General features: G+C 40.9%; 1 protein-coding gene across 1 annotated transcript in view; it reads left to right on the top strand.

The window, feature by feature from the left end:
* Window positions 1–18,732, top strand: part of LOC132124767 (receptor-type tyrosine-protein phosphatase beta-like) — a 51,742-nt gene that overhangs the window by 12,118 nt on the left and 20,892 nt on the right. The window contains exons 4-12 of the mRNA XM_059535919.1: window positions 3,887–4,154; window positions 7,208–7,543; window positions 7,748–8,020; window positions 9,745–10,026; window positions 10,104–10,370; window positions 12,054–12,317; window positions 12,420–12,683; window positions 14,067–14,330; window positions 14,442–14,705. Of these exons, the coding sequence (XP_059391902.1) occupies window positions 3,887–4,154; window positions 7,208–7,543; window positions 7,748–8,020; window positions 9,745–10,026; window positions 10,104–10,370; window positions 12,054–12,317; window positions 12,420–12,683; window positions 14,067–14,330; window positions 14,442–14,705 (2,482 nt within the window). The remainder of the gene's footprint in view (window positions 1–3,886; window positions 4,155–7,207; window positions 7,544–7,747; window positions 8,021–9,744; window positions 10,027–10,103; window positions 10,371–12,053; window positions 12,318–12,419; window positions 12,684–14,066; window positions 14,331–14,441; window positions 14,706–18,732) is intronic.

The raw sequence follows: 18,732 nt of genomic DNA on the forward strand, positions 1-18,732 counted from the left end.
GTTCAGGTGATGGTAGTCTACGCACATGCGTAGACTACCATCCTTCTTCTTAACCAACACTATGGGGGATGCATAAGGGCTACTACTCTCTCTTATGACCTGTGTCTCCAGGAGCTGATTAATGTGGGTCTTAACCACTTCATAATCTGACGGCGGTATCCGTAACGGGATATCGTGAGAAATGAGACTGGTGCAGCCCAAATCTCCCTCGTGAGCTGAAAATACCACTTGATATTTCTGAAGCAGCGCCCTTACCTGCACTTGCTCCTCTTTTGACAAAACAGACCAATCAACAGACTCAATCTGCTGAGCCAGCGGAGAGGCTGTCTCCAAAGAAAGAGACTGAACTGTAGCAACGACCGGGTCAACTTCCACAACTCCTGTAGGTAAACTGATGACATAAGCCTCCCTCAAACTACCAATCACAGTTGTTGGATACAATACCACATTCACAGTGCCCACATTTACGATAGGAACCCAAACTGTACCATGGGTCACTCTGACTAGTGCAGGGGATGCCAAGAGCCCAGCCGGCAAGCCTGACTCAAGGGGCTCAAACAGGACTGTAGAGCCAGAATACTGGGAAGAACAGGTGGCAGTAACTAACTTCATGGTGCCCCCAGGGATTCGACACGCCTGACGTCCCCGTACCCGTACAGTTCCTGCAAGATCCGAACAACTCTTAGTACTCACTCGTTGACAATGTTGTAATGCTTGTAAAACACTCGGAGACTGCACAACGATAGGTAATTCAAAAAGGGAAATGCCATGCTGTCCAAACATATCCTGATAACAACGGCCTAGTATGTTCATCCCCAGCACCCCAGGAACATCTCTACACATACCCCCGGGAGGGTCTCGGACAACCAACACACCACATCCTGAAACTACCCGGTCACAAAGCTTGACGTCAAGCTCCAGGTAACCAACGTATGGGATCGTAAGCCCATTAGCTGCCCTAAGCTGTAACCATTGACAAGATTTAAGGCGATCCTGACCCCAAGGTTCGAAATGCTGCAAAAAGCAACTTTCAGTAATTGTGGATACCATGGAACCGGTATCCACTAAACACGGTACTGATACTCCTCCCATACAAACAACAAGATGTGGACAAGATGGCATTAGATGAGACAATGAGCGGGGAAAAGCTAAATTACTTGAGCCAATTACTTCCCAACCGGGTTGTGACTTGACAGCCCGGCGGGGACTAGTTTCCCGACAATTGTAAATTACGAGACTGCCCATTTCCAGTCGTATTGGCGCCCGTTGACGGGTGACATAGGACGCGGAGAAAGTCGTTCCCCATCACAATCCCTTGCAAAATGTCCGGGTCGTTGACAACGTCTACAGATCACAGGACCGGAACGAGGAGATCGACCCCGTACATAAGGGGTCTGAAAACGGGCGAAACTTTGGGTAAGCTGGTCTAACTGCCGCTGTTGTTGTTTTAATAAATCCCGCAGCTCACCCAGCTCTGACTGCTGTGGTGAACTCTCAGGCCCCGCAGCAGGCCCACCCCGCACACCATACTGAATGCCATAAGCTAATGGCATAGAATGACTACGCCCTCTCGCCCCGCCAGGCATTCCTTCTCGTTCCCACCTAATCGCCTCACCTCTAACTTCAAGCAATGTAGCGGTGGGTTGACGACGGACCAGCTGTTTAAGTTCACGCCGCAATGAACTATCAGTCACATATTCTACAAATTGGTCTCGCAACAAAATCTCACCATTGGAAATTACATTAGGGGAGCGACTTTTGACCCTTTCCAGAAGGCCCCTCAAAGCAAGGGAAAACTCTAATAGGGTTTCCCCTTCGAGTTGCCTTCTGGAGAAAAAGGCTTCCTGTAAAGCCACGTAAGACTGAGAGCAGCCATATAGTTTACGCAAGGCTAAAATAATTTTATCAGGGTCCCCACGCTCAATCTCAGGACGATAACAGACTTCCTCACGAGCCTCTCCCTCTAGATGGTCAAATAAAAAAAAGGCTTGATCTGCATTAGACAAATGGCGTATCCTCATACAGGCCTTTGCCTCCTCTACCCACTCGTCAATACCCATACCGGTTTTACCGTTAAATTTTGGACATCTACGGTCTTGGGGTACGAAAACAAACCTTTCGGGTGCAGAGGTGCTGGCAACAGATAACTGAGGGATTACTGGTGGTACTGCAGCAGCAGCATCAGGCAGCTCAACTGCCACCTGAGCCTGCTGCAACCTCACATTATCAGCTTTCAGTTGAGCCACCAGTTCTCTCAATTCCTGCAATTCGGCCTCCATCTTATCAAAAGAGATAAAACGAACTTACCAAAGACAAGAGCTATCTCACAGGAATATTACAAAGGAGGATAACCCACCCACGGAAACACTACTGCCCTGTTCAAATGCAAAAAGTCACAGACAACTAAAAAAAACTATGAACAAACTAGATCAAACCTCAAAATGTACCCATGTCTCTGCCAAAATATTAAGATGAAATCCTGCCGACTACGCCAAATGTGGCAAGAAGTGGTCAGGTAGGGGAGGGGACCCACCAAAAATGGATATACACCGACTACGCCACGAATGTGGCGACCCGGAGGTGCATTGCAAAGGATAATTTGCCAACTACGCCACTCAGGGAGTTTCACCCATGTCTCTGAGCGATTATTGATGAACGAACTTGCGTGTCCTTTTAGAGACACTAAATTCTCTGGGTGTAACTCCCTGAGTGGCGTAGTTGGCAAATTATCCTTTGCAATGCACCTCCGGGTCGCCACATTCGTGGCGTAGTCTGTGTATATCCATTTTTGGTGGGTCCCCTCCCCTACCTGACCACTTCTTGCCACACAAGGTTTCGGGTAGGTTTGGAATCTGGAAGATCAGCTTAAATTGAGACGTTAAACCAAGGTCTTGACTTTCTTCGTCATTAAAAATCCCAGGATGTCCTTTGAAAAGAGTAGAGATGTGACCTCAGCCCCCATTGGCCTCTGATCATCATGGCCTCCTAACAATCCCCATATATACTGATTGGTTTCATCACTGTCTCCTCTCCACCAGTAAGCTGGTGGGTTAAGGGCGTTCTGGCCCAATATGGCTGTATTCATTTAAAAAGTGAGTGAAAGTGACATACAGCCAAGTATGGTGACCCATACTCAGAATTTGTGCTCTGCACACACACCAGTGGGCATCATTTATGCTGCGGCGCCCAGGGAGCAGTTGGGGGTTCGGTGCCTTGCTCAAGGGCACCTCAGTCGTGGTATTGAGGGTGGAGAGAGAACTGTAAATGCACTCACCCCACCCACAATTCCTGCCGGCCCGGGACTCGAACTCACAACCCTTCGATTTCAAGTCCGACTCTCTAACCATTAGGCCACGACTTCCCCTTTGTGATCCATGCATCTGAATTTTGGGACAAAAAGCACCTCTCGAACAAGACTTTGTCCATGTTTTTGAGTTTATTAATGATTGTTCATGTGATGCAGGAATTTCCCAACTTTTTGTCAGTCAAACCTCTGAGATTTCAATGTAATTTTCAAATAATTTAACAACACATTTTCATGTTCTCTGATGTAGGTTAATGGTAAAATTTGATTATTTTCTCTTTTTTGCCTTATAACAATAATCCTATTTCAGTCTATATACAAGTTAGATCAAAAGTAATCCAAAAGTGAGTAATCTAATTACATCACAGACAGTTTTTATTATATAATTTGTAATTAGTAACAGACGGTAGAAACCCTTGAGATTTTCTTGAGATTACCTGTACCTGCAAATACTGGGGGTGTTGCAAATCATTAGAGTGTCCAGTGTGTTTATGAGCACAACAGATTTCTGTTGATTTTTAATAGTACTGGTCAGTATCTGTCTCTCTTTAACCTTCCATTGTTTCCATGTCTTGTGTGTAGCTTGTGACGACAGAGGCGCTCAGGTGTCTGCTGAACATGACTGCAGCCAGTATTCATATGGATTATTGTGTGCTGAATTTCACAACACCTGGAAAATCCTGCAGCTTCGTCATGACTGATGCTTCTCACTTCACAAGGTGCTCTGAAGACATGAAGCGTCCCAGCCATCACACATGCCTGATGATGGGTTTGACTCCCGGCGATACCTATCGGTTTGCGATCATTTCTGAGACAGATGCTGCACACTTCAACATTACAGTTCAAACCAGTAAGTCCTCTTACATTCTGTCATAGCTTTAGTTTTCTGAACCTGAACCCGTGGACAGAAGTGTCATGAACCAGAGGAGGGTCCTCATGTTCTCTGTTTCAAGTGCTTTAAACCTGATTCCACAATAGCATGCAGTGATTTGTGGTTGTTTTTTATTGCTCAACACATTGTTCTGACAGATTTGATAAAGCACCTGCATTCACACAGATTCCAGAGGATGTGATTGTGAACGGCTGTAGACGTGCCATATGTAAGTGTTTTTGACGGAAGACTTGGCAGCTGCGCTGAACAGTGTGTTCATAGGAGCCATCGCTGACCCTCTCTAACTCTCGTTTCATCACATCTTTGGGCTGCAAATACCAGATAATATGAACAAACCTTTTTCTCTCCTGTGAGACTTGTGGAGTCATTCAACAGATATTATTATGTTCTTTGTCAATGTTAAGTGTTGGCTTCAAAAACACAATGCTCTTCATGACCTAACCTTAACCTGTCAAAAGAAGAGTTCGGGTTAACTTGAAATTGTGACAGAAATATATCACTATTGTACAGTAGATCAAAGTAATAATAACAACAGCAATACTAATAATAATATTAAAACTTTAATTTTAAAAGGAATAATCACACGCTGTGTTTTCATTTTTACAGTAAAGGTCCACTGTACAGCACAAAAATAAAAAAAATAATTCTTAAATTTACATTTGATTAGATTTGATTTAAAAACTTCTTTCTACCTTTTTTTGATTACCAGCATTTTAATAATTCATTTATAATATACATTTTATATCTAATTATAAATTCAGAAACAAATACAACAGATAACACAGAATTTCTGAAAAACTAAGAAAATTATATGCCTATATATTGTAAAACAAATTAATACATTAACAATACAATGAGTTGTTAAAGTTTTCATTCAGACATGCTTATAGATTATTAAAATTTTTAAACTATTATAATGGAATCCAGAAAATGTTTCATTTCAGAACAATAAAACATTATGAGGAAATTTGAGAAAAAAACAAACAAACAGATTTCATATGATCCAAAAACATTTAATAAACTGCTGTTAATTTGTTTGTCCAAAAACATTTAAATGGGAAAAAGTAGCTATCCACAAACAAATAAAAAGAATCCAGACGAATGGTTATCCAGAAGTTCCAATGGCATCCAAGAGTACAAAGGGTAGTAAGTGCTTAATCACAGTTCAGATGATGAGGGGGCCTGGGGAAATGTTTCCCATGTAAGGGTTTCCTGGGCCTGAGAAGTTAGAGATCCTCTGGTCTAAGTTACTCAAAAAAGTAATCAGTTCCTAATTGCTATTATAACTCCTCTGAACTCAGTTTTCAATACTCAGTACTTTAAAACATATAAAACAAGAATAGATATCAAATTGTTCTCATAATTCCTTGCAAATAAATGATGGTGTATTATAGTATAAGTAAATTAATAATGGGTCCATTCTCAAAATTTGTTGGTTTTTCGACAGCATTTCAGAATTCTTCATGTAGGCATTTCTTATAGTTGTCTGTCAATGTCTTACATTGACGAAGATCATTCCTCTGAGCAGAATTTCTTTAACTGTGGTTTTTGGAGGGGTTTCATGTACATAGAGGGGCCAGATGGTTAGAGAACTGGACTTGTAACCCGAAGGTTGCAGGTTTGAGTCTCAGTGCTGGCAGGAGTTGTAGGTGGAGAGAGTGAATGAACAGAGCCCTCTTCCTCCCTCAATACCCATGACTGAAGTGCCCTTGAGCAAGAGACTGAACCCCCAGTTACTCCGAGAGCGCTGGATCTATAGCGTCCCACTACTCCTGGTGTGTGTGTGTGTTCCCTACTCAACGCTGTGTGTGTGATTTAAGCACCAATTCTGAGTATGGGTTACCATACTTGGCACATGTCACGACTTTCACTTTTTCCACTTTCAGTCCCACAGCATTTCAACTGGACTTTGACTTGGCCATTCCAGAGACCTTCATCTCTTTCTTCTAAATAATTGTTTATGGATCTGCTAGTTCATCCTTAGCTTTTTAACAGATGCCTTCACTGTCTGCTCATGTGTTTTTGTTTAATATGGAGTTCTCAGTTGGCTTTATGCCAGCAACCACTGTAGTGTTTGGAACTGTGGCCAAACCGCTACCAGAAGCTTCTTCCTTGGACCAGATTTGTGGAGTTTCTAATGGTTGACTGGAGCACATTCACATTGACTGCTGCCAGATATCCACACAGATCCCTCAGTGACACACTGAGTTTCCTGAAGTGAATTTGGTTTCCTCTCATTTTAAAGATGCTGAGCTCCTGTATCTGTTTCAGATAGGTTCAGATGAGGGTCAGGACCTTGATGAAACAGTGCTGTGTTCTGAGCCTCCTTCCTGTATCCTGCAGCCATGTTTTTTCTCATTTTACACACTGTAACATACAATAATAGCAGTTCCCCAAATAGTCGTTGCTTCAATGTTCATTGTGTAATATGTAGTGTTGTTGTGTTTCAGGGTCATGTGCCATTAACATGAAGTGTGTTGTTGTTGTGGTTTGTTTGTCTGGGTTAAACCATCAGAGCAGTATTGTCTGACAGAAAACATGTCTGGGGATGGTGATCAGGTCCTGCTTTGAATCAGAGAGTCACAGTATGGGTTTACTCATGAGCTGATTTTACACTGGTTCAGTCATCATGTTCCACAGGACACAGAAACACCTCTAACCAGCCGCAGGTTTGACTCCTAACCAAAGGCCAGCAGCTTTTTATCATTATTTCCAGGATATTTTCAGCTTGCCTCCTCCCTTCCTGCTTTAGCAGACTACCCGCCTACATATCCTGTCTTTTACTGCCCTTAACCCATGATGCACACACACACACACACACACAAACACAAACAAGTATTGTCACATACTCTTCAGGAAACACTAATGCTGAGAAGATGATGGAGAATACTTTCTGTCATTATTTTCTCGCCCTTATGTTATTTCAAACCTACATGAAATTAAGTCCAAAACACAAAATTAATCTATTGTAAGATGAAGTGCACTAAAAGACATGTTTGTCGTTCCTGCAGCTCCTGCTCCCGTCACTTCACTGACTCTCAAGAGCAACGGCAGTCAGGACGCTCTCAAAGCCTCCTGGATTCCTGCTGTCGGACACGTGGAGTCCTACCAGCTCTCTCTGTCGCCCTCCACCTCTTCACAACAGGACCTTACTCTGCCTCCGAACACTACCCAGTGGGGTTTTAGTGGCTTGACACCTGGAAAAGCTTATCAAGTGTTGGTGAAGACAAAGATTGGGGAACTAACGGCTGAGACCAGGACCACAGGGAGAACAGGCAAGAACTATGACACATCTGGCATCTTCCTACCTTATTTACCCCTAAATGGTACCTTAACAGCTATTACCTGATACAGTATTGGTACCTTTTTAATAGATACCTTTAATAGATCATTCAAAAATGAGCTTCAGTTAGCTAGAAACCATTTATAACCAGTTGCCATTATAAACTTCCCTATATACACTATGACATATGAGTAAGAAGTGATCCAGTGCCTGGATAGAAATGAGTGAGATGTCTTTGTGAGTTCTTGTTGTGTCTGCTGCTCATCAGCTCCAGGATGGGTGGCTCATCTCCGGCTGGAGGCTCTCGATGAGAGGACCCTGCAGCTGTCCTGGTCTCCTCCTCCTGGAGACTGGGATTTCTACCGTGTGCTGCTGTTCAACGGCTCGTCTGTGCTGATGAACCGGACGGTGGACAGGAGTCTGCTGGAGTTCAGCTTCAGCTTCAGCGGCTGGACTCTGATTCCAGGCCGTCTGTACAGAGCTGTGGTGAGCGTGGAGAGCGGATATCTGAGCTCGACCGCCGACTGCCACCAGAGAATAGGTGTGTTACTGATCAGCACTCAACACACAAAGGGAAGACAAGTCTGCTTAACTGTATTGTGTGTGCACTTTTAGTGTACTTCTAATCTTTTTCTTTTTGTTATTTAACTGTGCTTGCAGATATATAACACCATTAATTTATTAATTTATTAATTAGTCCATGATTTACTCACCCTCAAGCCATCCTGGATGTGTATGACTTTCTACTTTCAGACGAATCCAGGTGCAGTTATAGTTTAATGTAACGTTTATGGTCTTTTCGGGGAGGATAAGCAGTGTTGGTGGGTAACACATTACAAGTTAGATTCAAGATTCAAGATTTGTATTTGTCACATACATGGTGATATGGAGATCATATGACCAGCAGTGAAGTGTAAGTAACATGAGTTACTAAATCTAGTTCAACCATACTAATAAGCAAAAATGACTTTCGATAAACTATCAGTTATGCTTGATTGTTTTTTATTGCTCCTGTGTTCTACTGTACAGACCTGAATTTACTTTTGCTTCAGCCTGAGGTTTATTCATTACACTTTTTGGTGTGAAAGGGCTTTTACATTTGCTTTAAAAAAAACTTAAATTATAAACAATCATGCCCTGCTCATATTTAAAAATTAACGCAAAAGTAATGACAATAAAAAGTAACTAAGTAACATAATTAGTTGCTTTTTTAGGGAGTAAAGCAATACTGTAATACATTACTTTTAAAAGAAACTTTCCCCAACACTGAGGATAAGTGAAATCAATTGTGATGCTCAACAGTAAGTGACCTGATAAATCATTTATCTCTATGCAGCATGTATCTGGGATTATTAAAGGAAACTACCATTTGATATCTTGCTCGGAAGGACAGTATAAATGCTTGGCAATATTTCACGTCTTTAATTGCATTCTTTATTTGTAGCATGCCTGCCATCCAATAATCGCAGTAAGTTTTGTGCTTTGTCACTTTTAGTCAGAAATAAATTATCAGCTTTCAAAATCTGTCAATTTAATAAAAAAATACAAACTATAAATATGGGGTTTCAGCCACAGAAAGATGTCAGTAAACACATAAAGTCACATTTACCTCAGGAAAGACATTCATTGTCATCACTGGATTGTCAGCTAGAAAAAAATAACTCTAGAGAGAAGCATTGTACTACATTTATTATATTTCAATTAACCTGTCGCCTTCAATTTTATGTTTGTTTGAAGAGATCTGTCATGGGCACGTGCAGAGAGACTTCAGATATAAAAGTGCAGACTTGTTAGGACATGTTTACTCGATGAAATCACAGTGTGGTGGCTTCACTTGTAATAATGTCTCGTTCAGTTTTATATGAGTAGCTGTAGCCATTGCAGTCTCAGCTGTTACTGTGGGGGAATGAGCATCATCTATGCCAGGCGTAGTTGCACTTTTTATTATGAATGGATGCACTTTATTGAACTTTTGGGACTTATATAACAGCCATTCACTGCCATTATAAAGGTTGGAAGAGCCTGTTGTTTTTTTTTAATTATAACTCTGATTGTATTCATCAGAAAGAAGGACGTCATATACATTTAGGATGGCTTGAGGTTGAGTAAATCATGGCATCATTTTAAGTATTACTTACCGTAAAGAGAGCACACTTGGACGACATTTCTTTGTATTCATGTGTAATTAAAATCAAAGTTGAGTCCCAGCCTGGTTTAGCTAGGGCTGGAGCTGGACAAGGGCACCCTGATAGACACCGTTCTCAGTTTTTCTGCTCTGTCCATCAGCTCCCGGGTCCGTTCAGAGGCTGAGTGTCCGTCACAGCACCGAGACCTCGCTGGGCGTTGTGTGGAGCCGTCCCGTCGGCGAGTGGGACAACTACACCGTCCAGCTGAAGGACCGAGACGCCACTGTGGACACACAGACATTAGCCCATGGTGTGCAGGAGTGCAGTTTTCATAAGCTGATGCCTGCACACACCTATACGATCACCGTGAGGACCAATAGTGGAGATCGGAGTAGTTCGGCCCACGTCACAGGAAGAACCGGTGGGTCATGCAGATGTCCAGTGAAGTGCTAAGTGTCCATTCAGTTGATCTGACTGAGTAATGCTGTGTGTGGTCAGTCCCTGCGCAGGTCCCCCAGCTGCGGGTCAGTAATCAGGGCAGCTCAGACACTCTACAGGTGCGCTGGGACGGGGCGGCCGGGGCGGTGGATCTGTACCGCCTGCTCCTCATCCACGACAGCGTGGTCATGAAGAACGAGAGTGTGCCGCCCAATATCACCTCCTACCACTTCCAGGGCCTGAGATCTGGTGCTCTGTACAGGACCGTGCTGACCACAGTGCACAAGGGTGATCTCTCGCGCCAGACGGTGGCTGATGGGCGCACAGGTAATACACCAACAGCAGAACACCTGGTGCATGTTATTCTAATACATGCAGGTTACTTATTAAATAAGAGTGTCATGTCTGCACACTTAAAGAAAAAATTTGCTGAAAATGTGTTCACCCTCAGGCCATCCCAGATCAGGATGAGTTTGTTTCTTCATCAGATTTGGAGAAATGTCTCATCAATGGATGCTCTGCTGTGAATGGGTGCCGTCAGATTTAAAGTCCAATCAGCTGATAAAAACATCACAAAAAGCCACAGCACTCCAGTCCATCAGTTAACATCTGGAGAAGACAAAATCCATTCAGATGTTTTTAACTAAAATACGAGTCTATAATCCATAATAACACTTCCTCCAGAGGAAAAGTGCATCTCCTGTTGTCTCTCACATCAAAATCACCCTCATATTAGTTTAGAGCTGTTTTGGCTTGTAAACAGTGCCTGATCTGTGCAGATGTCTCTCTTGATTCTGATCGGACCACTCTTTCACTGAAGGAAGCACTATTATGGATTATGGACACATGGATTATGTATTTTAGCCAGAAGCAACGGTTTGAGGTTAAAACATCTCAAATGTATTAAAACACTCGGCTTTTTTGCTTGCACAAGACAGGACATGAATTGATGGTACGTTATGTTAAAACCTGTAAACCACGGTGTCTGTGTAACCTGTTTAATCAGAATGGTTTCTTCAGATTATCTTGAAGGCTGACACAGGTACACTGAACCCCACACACACTCTTATCTGGAGCTGCAGGAATGCTCCTGGAATTTTCAGGAAGCCTTGAATATGTCAAGGTCATTTGTGCGACTTCCTGCAGGGAGTGTTGTTGTGGAGGCAGGAAGTTGTTCTTTGTCTGCGCGAACAATCATGCTTTAACTCAACATTTTATTATTGTTAACATAATAACATAGTAACAAGCAGTTTGTCTTCAGAGTCTTTCATCATAAATTTAGACACTCATATTCTGAACAATACATTTCAATATTATTCATAAGTCAAGAACTGACATTCTCCTGTAAAATCATTTGATACCCTTTTAATTCATTGTTCCATCAAAGAATGAAATGTCCAGGTCGAGAGGCAGCAAAGCAGCATTGATTATGGCCAAACAAGAGACACACTATACTTACTCTTAACACACAGTTTCACTTCACAGCCTGCTCTGTCGATGATCACTCATGTCTTCAATACGGTTTTAAAAACAAGTGTTCCTGTGGCTCAAGTGGCAACGCAAGGTTGTGGGTTTGATTACCTGGGATAAAATTTACAACTGATATTAGTTTAGTAAGATTATATTTGTTTTAAATCGAGACCAGACCAAGACGAAGATCAGACCAAATTTTATGAGTAATCAATTCAGAAAGTCAGGGTTCACAAGCTTATTCCTGCCACTGTATACTATGTATATATAATAATGGTTATAAATAATGAACGGCAAATAATATTTTATATATTGTAATGTTATATTTAATTAAATTGTTTAAATCATTATTAAAGTATATAACTGATGATTTTTGCAGTAATGATTGCCTTAAAAATGCAAGACTGAAAAAGTTGGTCATCACCCGGCATTATCACGCAGTTTGCGATCCATAATGTGTTTGATCCTGATTCTGTTGGTCTTTATTGAACAGTGTGCAGCTCTGTACTGTGTTTTTGGCTTGTGTGGTGTGTTGATCAGGCCCAGCCGCAGTGAGAGACGTGACGGTGAGCAACAACGGCCGCATGGACTTCCTGAGCGTGTCCTGGAGAGCAGCTGAAGGAGATGTGGACAGTTACTCCGTCACTCTGAGAGATCGGGAGAGAACCCTTCACACCCTCACTGTATCCAGGCTCACTACCGAGTGTGTCTTCAAGTCTCTGGTGTCTGGACGCCTCTACAACATCTCCATCAGCACCCGTAGTGGAGAGTATGAGAACCACACCGTGGTTCAGGAGCGCACACGTAAGATCACTCAGCAGATGTGTTGATGATACAGTGATGGAGATGTTGATGCTGCTGTGTACGGTCTGATTGTTCACATTATTCTGTACTTCTCTGCTCCAGAACCTGCCACAGCGTTGAACCCTACAGCCACACACATGGCTCGTGACGACCGTCTGAAGGTGTACTGGCGCCACGCCGCTGGAGACTTTGACTACTATCATGTCTCCATCAAACACAACAACATCTTCCAGCAGAACAAGACGGTGCCCAAGTCTCAGAATGAATGTGTGTTCAGTGAGCTGGTGCCAGGCCGGCTCTACACTGTGATCGTCAGCACGTGGAGCGGGAAATATGAGTCCAGCGTCTCAACTCATGGAAGGACATGTGAGTATGCCTGCCTGTTTTACTTTCAGAGCTCTGTTGTTCATTTTACTGTAGTTCTGTAGTTGCTACAGTGTATAGCTTGCTGATTTAGTTTGCTTCAATTCTGTTTCTGTTGCACTGTAGTTCAGAGTTGTATTGTTCTGTGGCTCCGTGATTTTGGTTTACTGTAGTTCTTCCTGCTCTTTAGGTCTGTGGATGAGTTCACAGTTGCTCTTAGTTTTCTGTTGTTCTGTAGTTTGACATAGTTTTGTAACTCTGTAGATTAGTTAACTGTAATTCTGTAGCTCTGTACTGTAGTTTACCACAGTTCTGTAGCTCTGTGGTATAAGTTCTGTAGTTATGTAACTCTGTAGATTAGTTAACTGTAATTCTGTAGCTCTGTACTGTAGTTTACCACAGTTCTGTAGCTCTGTGGTATAAGTTCTGTAGTTATGTAACTCTGTAGATTAGTTAACTGTAATTCTGTAGCTCTGTACTGTAGTTTACCACAGTTCTGTAGCTCTGTGGTATAAGTTCTGTAGTTATGTTACTCTGTAGATTAGTTAACTGTAATTCTGTAGCTCTGTACTGTAGTTTACCACAGTTCTGTAGCTCTGTGGTATAAGTTCTGTAGTTATGTAACTCTGTAGATTAGTTAACTGTAATTCTGTAGCTCTGTACTGTAGTTTACCACAGTTCTGTAGCTCTGTGGTATAAGTTCTGTAGTTATGTAACTCTGTAGATTAGTTAACTGTAATTCTGTAGCTCTGTACTGTAGTTTACCACAGTTCTGTAGCTCTGTGGTATAAGTTCTGTAGTTATGTAACTCTGTAGATTAGTTAACTGTAATTCTGTAGCTCTGTACTGTAGTTTACCACAGTTCTGTAGCTCTGTGGTATAAGTTCTGTAGTTATGTTACTCTGTAGATTAGTTAACTGTAATTCTGTAGCTCTGTACTGTAGTTTACCACAGTTCTGTAGCTCTGTGGTATAAGTTCTGTAGTTATGTAACTCTGTAGATTAGTTAACTGTAATTCTGTAGCTCTGTACTGTAGTTTACCACAGTTCTGTAGCTCTGTGGTATAAGTTCTGTAGTTATGTTACTCTGTAGATTAGTTAACTGTAATTCTGTAGCTCTGTACTGTAGTTTACCACAGTTCTGTAGCTCTGTGGTATAGTTTCTGTAGTTATGTAACTCTGTAGGTTAGTTAACTCTAATGCTGTTGCTTTATAGTTTTGTTTACAACAGTTCTACAGTAAACTAAACCACATAATTCGTCACTTACTGTTATTGTGTATTTTGGTTTAGTTATTTGGCTCTGTAGTTTAGTTTAGAGTATTTATTTATTTTAGCTTGCATGGCTCTGTCTGTCTTGTAGTTGACTATTAACCTGTTCTCTGTCAGTGCCAGCAGGAGTGCAGAACCTGACGCTGGCTGACAGCGGCACAGAGGACCTGCTGGTGACATGGATTTCTGCTCCTGGAGATGTGGATCATTATGAGGTTCAGCTGCTCTTTAACGACATGAAGGTGTTTCCTCCGATTACACTAACCAGCAGCACCAACAGATACCTGCTCTCGTCACTCACTCCTGGAAGACTCTATAAAATTGTAGTGTCCACCTTTAGTGGGCCAAATCTAAGTGCACAGTCTATCAAAGGCAGAACAGGTACATCTTACTGTTGACTGTGGATATCTGACAAATATAGTGGTTTAACATATTTTTCAGTGCAGTTATCTTGCAGATTGTTAAAGGTTGTGTGTTTTCGATTTATTTCAGTTCCTAGTAAAGTGAAGAACATTCATATCAGTAATGCTGGTCAGAGCAGCAGTCTTAGAGTGAACTGGACGCCGGGACAGGGCGATGTGGACCGCTACGCTGTGTCACTGTCCCAGACGGGCAGACAGGCTGAGGAGAGATCAGTCCCGAAACATGTGAATGAGATCAGTTTTCAGGGTCTACTGCCAGGACAACAGTACATGATAACTGTTACATCAGTCTGCGGATCTCTGATTAATAACAGCACTGCAACAGGACGAACGGGTAATGTAACACACTTAAAAAAAAAAAAAAAAATATATATATATATATATATATATATATATATATATATATATATATATATATATATACAACCCAAATTCCGGAAAAGTTGGGACGTTTTTTAAATTTTAATAAAATGAAAACTAAAAGACTTTCAAATCACATGAGCCAATATTTTATTCACAATAGAACATAGATAACATAGCAAATGTTTAAACTGAGAAAGTTTACAATTTTATGCACAAAATGAGCTCATTTCAATTTTGATTTCTGCTACAGGTCTCAAAATAGTTGGGACGGGGCATGTTTACCATGGTGTAGCATCTCCTTTTCTTTTCAAAACAGTTAGAAGACGTCTGGGCATTGAGGCTATGAGTTGCTGGAGTTTTGCTGTTGGAATTTGGTCCCATTCTTGCCTTATATAGATTTCCAGCTGCTGAAGAGTTCGTGGTCGTCTTTGACGTATTTTTCGTTTAATGATGCGCCAAATGTTCTCTATAGGTGAAAGATCTGGACTGCAGGCAGGCCAGGTTAGCACCCAGACTCTTCTACGACGAAGCCATGCTGTTGTTATAGCTGCAGTATGTGGTTTTGCATTGTCCTGCTGAAATAAACAAGGCCTTCCCTGAAATAGACGTTGTTTGGAGGGAAGCATATGTTGCTCTAAAACCTTTATATACCTTTCAGCATTCACAGAGCCTTCCAAAACATGCAAGCTGCCCATACCGTATGCACTTATGCACCCCCATACCATCAGAGATGCTGGCTTTTGAACTGAACGCTGATAACATGCTGGAAGGTCTCCCTCCTCTTTAGCCCGGAGGACACGGCGTCCGTGATTTCCAACAAGAATGTCAAATTTGGACTCGTCTGACCATAAAACACTATTCCACTTTGAAATAGTCCATTTTAAATGAGCCTTGGCCCACAGGACACGACGGCGCTTCTGGACCATGTTCACATATGGCTTCCTTTTTGCATGATAGAGCTTTAGTTGGCATCTGCTGATGGCACGGCGGATTGTGTTTACCGACAGTGGTTTCTGAAAGTATTCCTGGGCCCATTTAGTAATGTCATTGACACAATCATGCCGATGAGTGATGCAGTGTCGTCTGAGAGCCCGAAGACCACGGGCATCCAATAAAGGTCTCCGGCCTTGTCCCTTACGCACAGAGATTTCTCCAGTTTCTCTGAATCTTTTGATGATGTTATGCACTGTAGATGATGAGATTTGCAAAGCCTTTGCAATTTGACGTTGAGGAACATTGTTTTTAAAGTTTTCCACAATTTTTTTACGCAGTCTTTCACAGATTGGAGAGCCTCTGCCCATCTTTACTTCTGAGAGACTCTGCTTCTCTAAGACAAAGCTTTTATAGCTAATCATGTTACAGACCTGATATCAATTAACTTAATTAATCACTAGATGTTCTCCCAGCTGAATCTTTTCAAAACTGCTTGCTTTTTTAGCCATTTGTTGCCCCCGTGCCAACTTTTTTGAGACCTGTAGCAGGCATTAAATTTTAAATGAGCTAATTAAGTGGATAAAAGTGTAAAATTTCTCAGTTTAAACATTTGCTACGTTATCTATGTTCTATTGTGAATAAAATATTGGCTCATGTGATTTGAAATTCCTTTAGTTTTCATTTTATTACAATTTAAAAAACGTCCCAACTTTTCCGGAATTCGGGTTGTATATATATATATATATATATATATATATATAATATGTGTGTGTTTTTCTGTTGTTTTTGTTATGATTAATAATTTGGTCAAGATGGGGCCTGTATGCCTGTATGCCTGAAACATCACGGTCATACCAGTGTACTGCACAGCCTGCGGTGGCACGCTTAACTCTCAAGCATCTCAAATTTGGGCAAAATCTTTTTTTTTTATTCTTTTTTTTTTTTTAATCTTTTAGTTTCTTTAATCTGAGCAGTACTAGACTTGGCTACTTTTCCTAAGTTTGACATCTGAATACACAAAAATGACTTGATTCAACAAAGTTAAGTAGGGAACCAAAGGAAATGAATAGGAAATAATAAAATTCAGAGCATTATTTATATTTGTCCAATAAAAATGGATAAATCCAACACAATGCAGGTCATACATTACACACATATGAAGGGGTGAGCCCATAAAACATTCTTAATGTGGCAGACACACACACACGCACACACACACATGAAAACAAAGCATTGAATGAGCCCATAACAGTGCTTTTTATGTTGAATAAAAACACATAAAGTCAATCAAAGTCACTCAAACATACTAAAACCGAGACTTAAATGAGCCAATGATTGATTTTTTTATTTAGAATATGTCAATCAGCAACAGTACCCACACAGACACACACACACTTCAAATGAGTTGATTCTAAACAAAAAACTAAACCACGCTACTTGTTAGGTTTACTGTTTATTCTTACCTGTGAGTTATAGAAATGTGATGTTTTTTAAATACAGTCAGGTCTGTTTCAATTCATGGAAGGACATGTGAGTATGCCTGGGCTGTTTTATTTTGAGAGCTCTGTTGTTAATTTAACTGTAGTTCTGTAGTTGCTACAGTGTATAGCTTGCTGATTTAGTTTGCTTCAATTATATGGCTTTATAATTTAATGTGTTTCTGTTGCACTGTAGTTCAGAGTTGTATTGTTCTGTGGCTCCGTGATTTTGGTTTACTGTAGCTCCTCTTGCTCTTTAGGTCTGTGGATGAGTTCACAGTTGCTCTTAGTTTTCTGTTGTTCTGTAGTTTGACATAGTTTTGTAACTCTTTAGGTTAGTTAACTGTAATTATGTAGCTCTGTACTGTAGTTTACCACAGTTCTGTAGCTCTGTGGTATAAGTTCTGTAGTTATGTAACTCTGTAGATTAGTTAACTGTAATTATGTAGCTATGTACTGTAGTTTACCACAGTTCTGTAGCTCTGTGGTATAAGTTCTGTAGTTATGTTACTCTGTAGATTAGTTTACTGTAATTCTGTAGCTCTGTACTGTAGTTTACCACAGTTCTGTAGCTCTGTGGTATAAGTTCTGTAGTTTTGTAACTCTGTAGATTAGTTAACTGTAATTCTGTAGCTCTGTACTGTAGTTTACCACAGTTCTGTAGCTCTGTGGTATAAGTTCTGTAGTTATGTTACTCTGTAGATTAGTTAACTGTAATTCTGTAGCTCTGTACTGTAGTTTACCACAGTTCTGTAGCTCTGTGGTATAAGTTCTGTAGTTATGTAACTCTGTAGATTAGTTAACTGTAATTATGTAGCTATGTACTGTAGTTTACCACAGTTCTGTAGCTCTGTGGTATAAGTTCTGTAGTTATGTTACTCTGTAGATTAGTTTACTGTAATTCTGTAGCTCTGTACTGTAGTTTACCACAGTTCTGTAGCTCTGTGGTATAAGTTCTGTAGTTTTGTAACTCTGTAGATTAGTTAACTGTAATTATGTAGCTATGTACTGTAGTTTACCACAGTTCTGTAGCTCTGTAATGTAGCATTCAGTTGCACTGTAGCTATGTACTGTAGTTTACCATAGTTCTGTAGCCCTGTGATATATTTTGTAGTTATGCAACTCTGTAGGTTAGTTAATTCTTACCTGTTTGAGCTATTGAAATGTGATGTTTTTTAAATACAGTCAGGTCCATATATATTTGGACACTGACACAGTTTTGATCATTTCAGCTCTGTATGCCATCAGAACAGAATTAAAAATAAAACAATCAAGATTAAATTTAAGTGCAGACTTTAAGCTTTAATGGGAGGGGTTGATCAAAAACACAACATAAAATGCTGAGGAATTGCAACCATTCACAGACCCCCATTTTCAGGGACAAATAAATGTAATCATGAATAAAATGTTAATTTTTTATATTCTGTTGAGAATCTTTGGCAGGCAATGGTTGCCTTAAAGGGTTAGTTCAACCAAATATAAAAATTATGTCATTAATGACTCACCCTCATGTCGTTCCAAACCCTTAAGACCTCCGTTCATCTTCAGAACACAGTTTAAGATATTTTAGATATAGTCCAAGAGCCT

Source organism: Carassius carassius, chromosome 43 (assembly GCF_963082965.1).
Source record: "Carassius carassius chromosome 43, fCarCar2.1, whole genome shotgun sequence".
NCBI classification, from domain to species: Eukaryota; Metazoa; Chordata; class Actinopteri; order Cypriniformes; family Cyprinidae; genus Carassius; species Carassius carassius.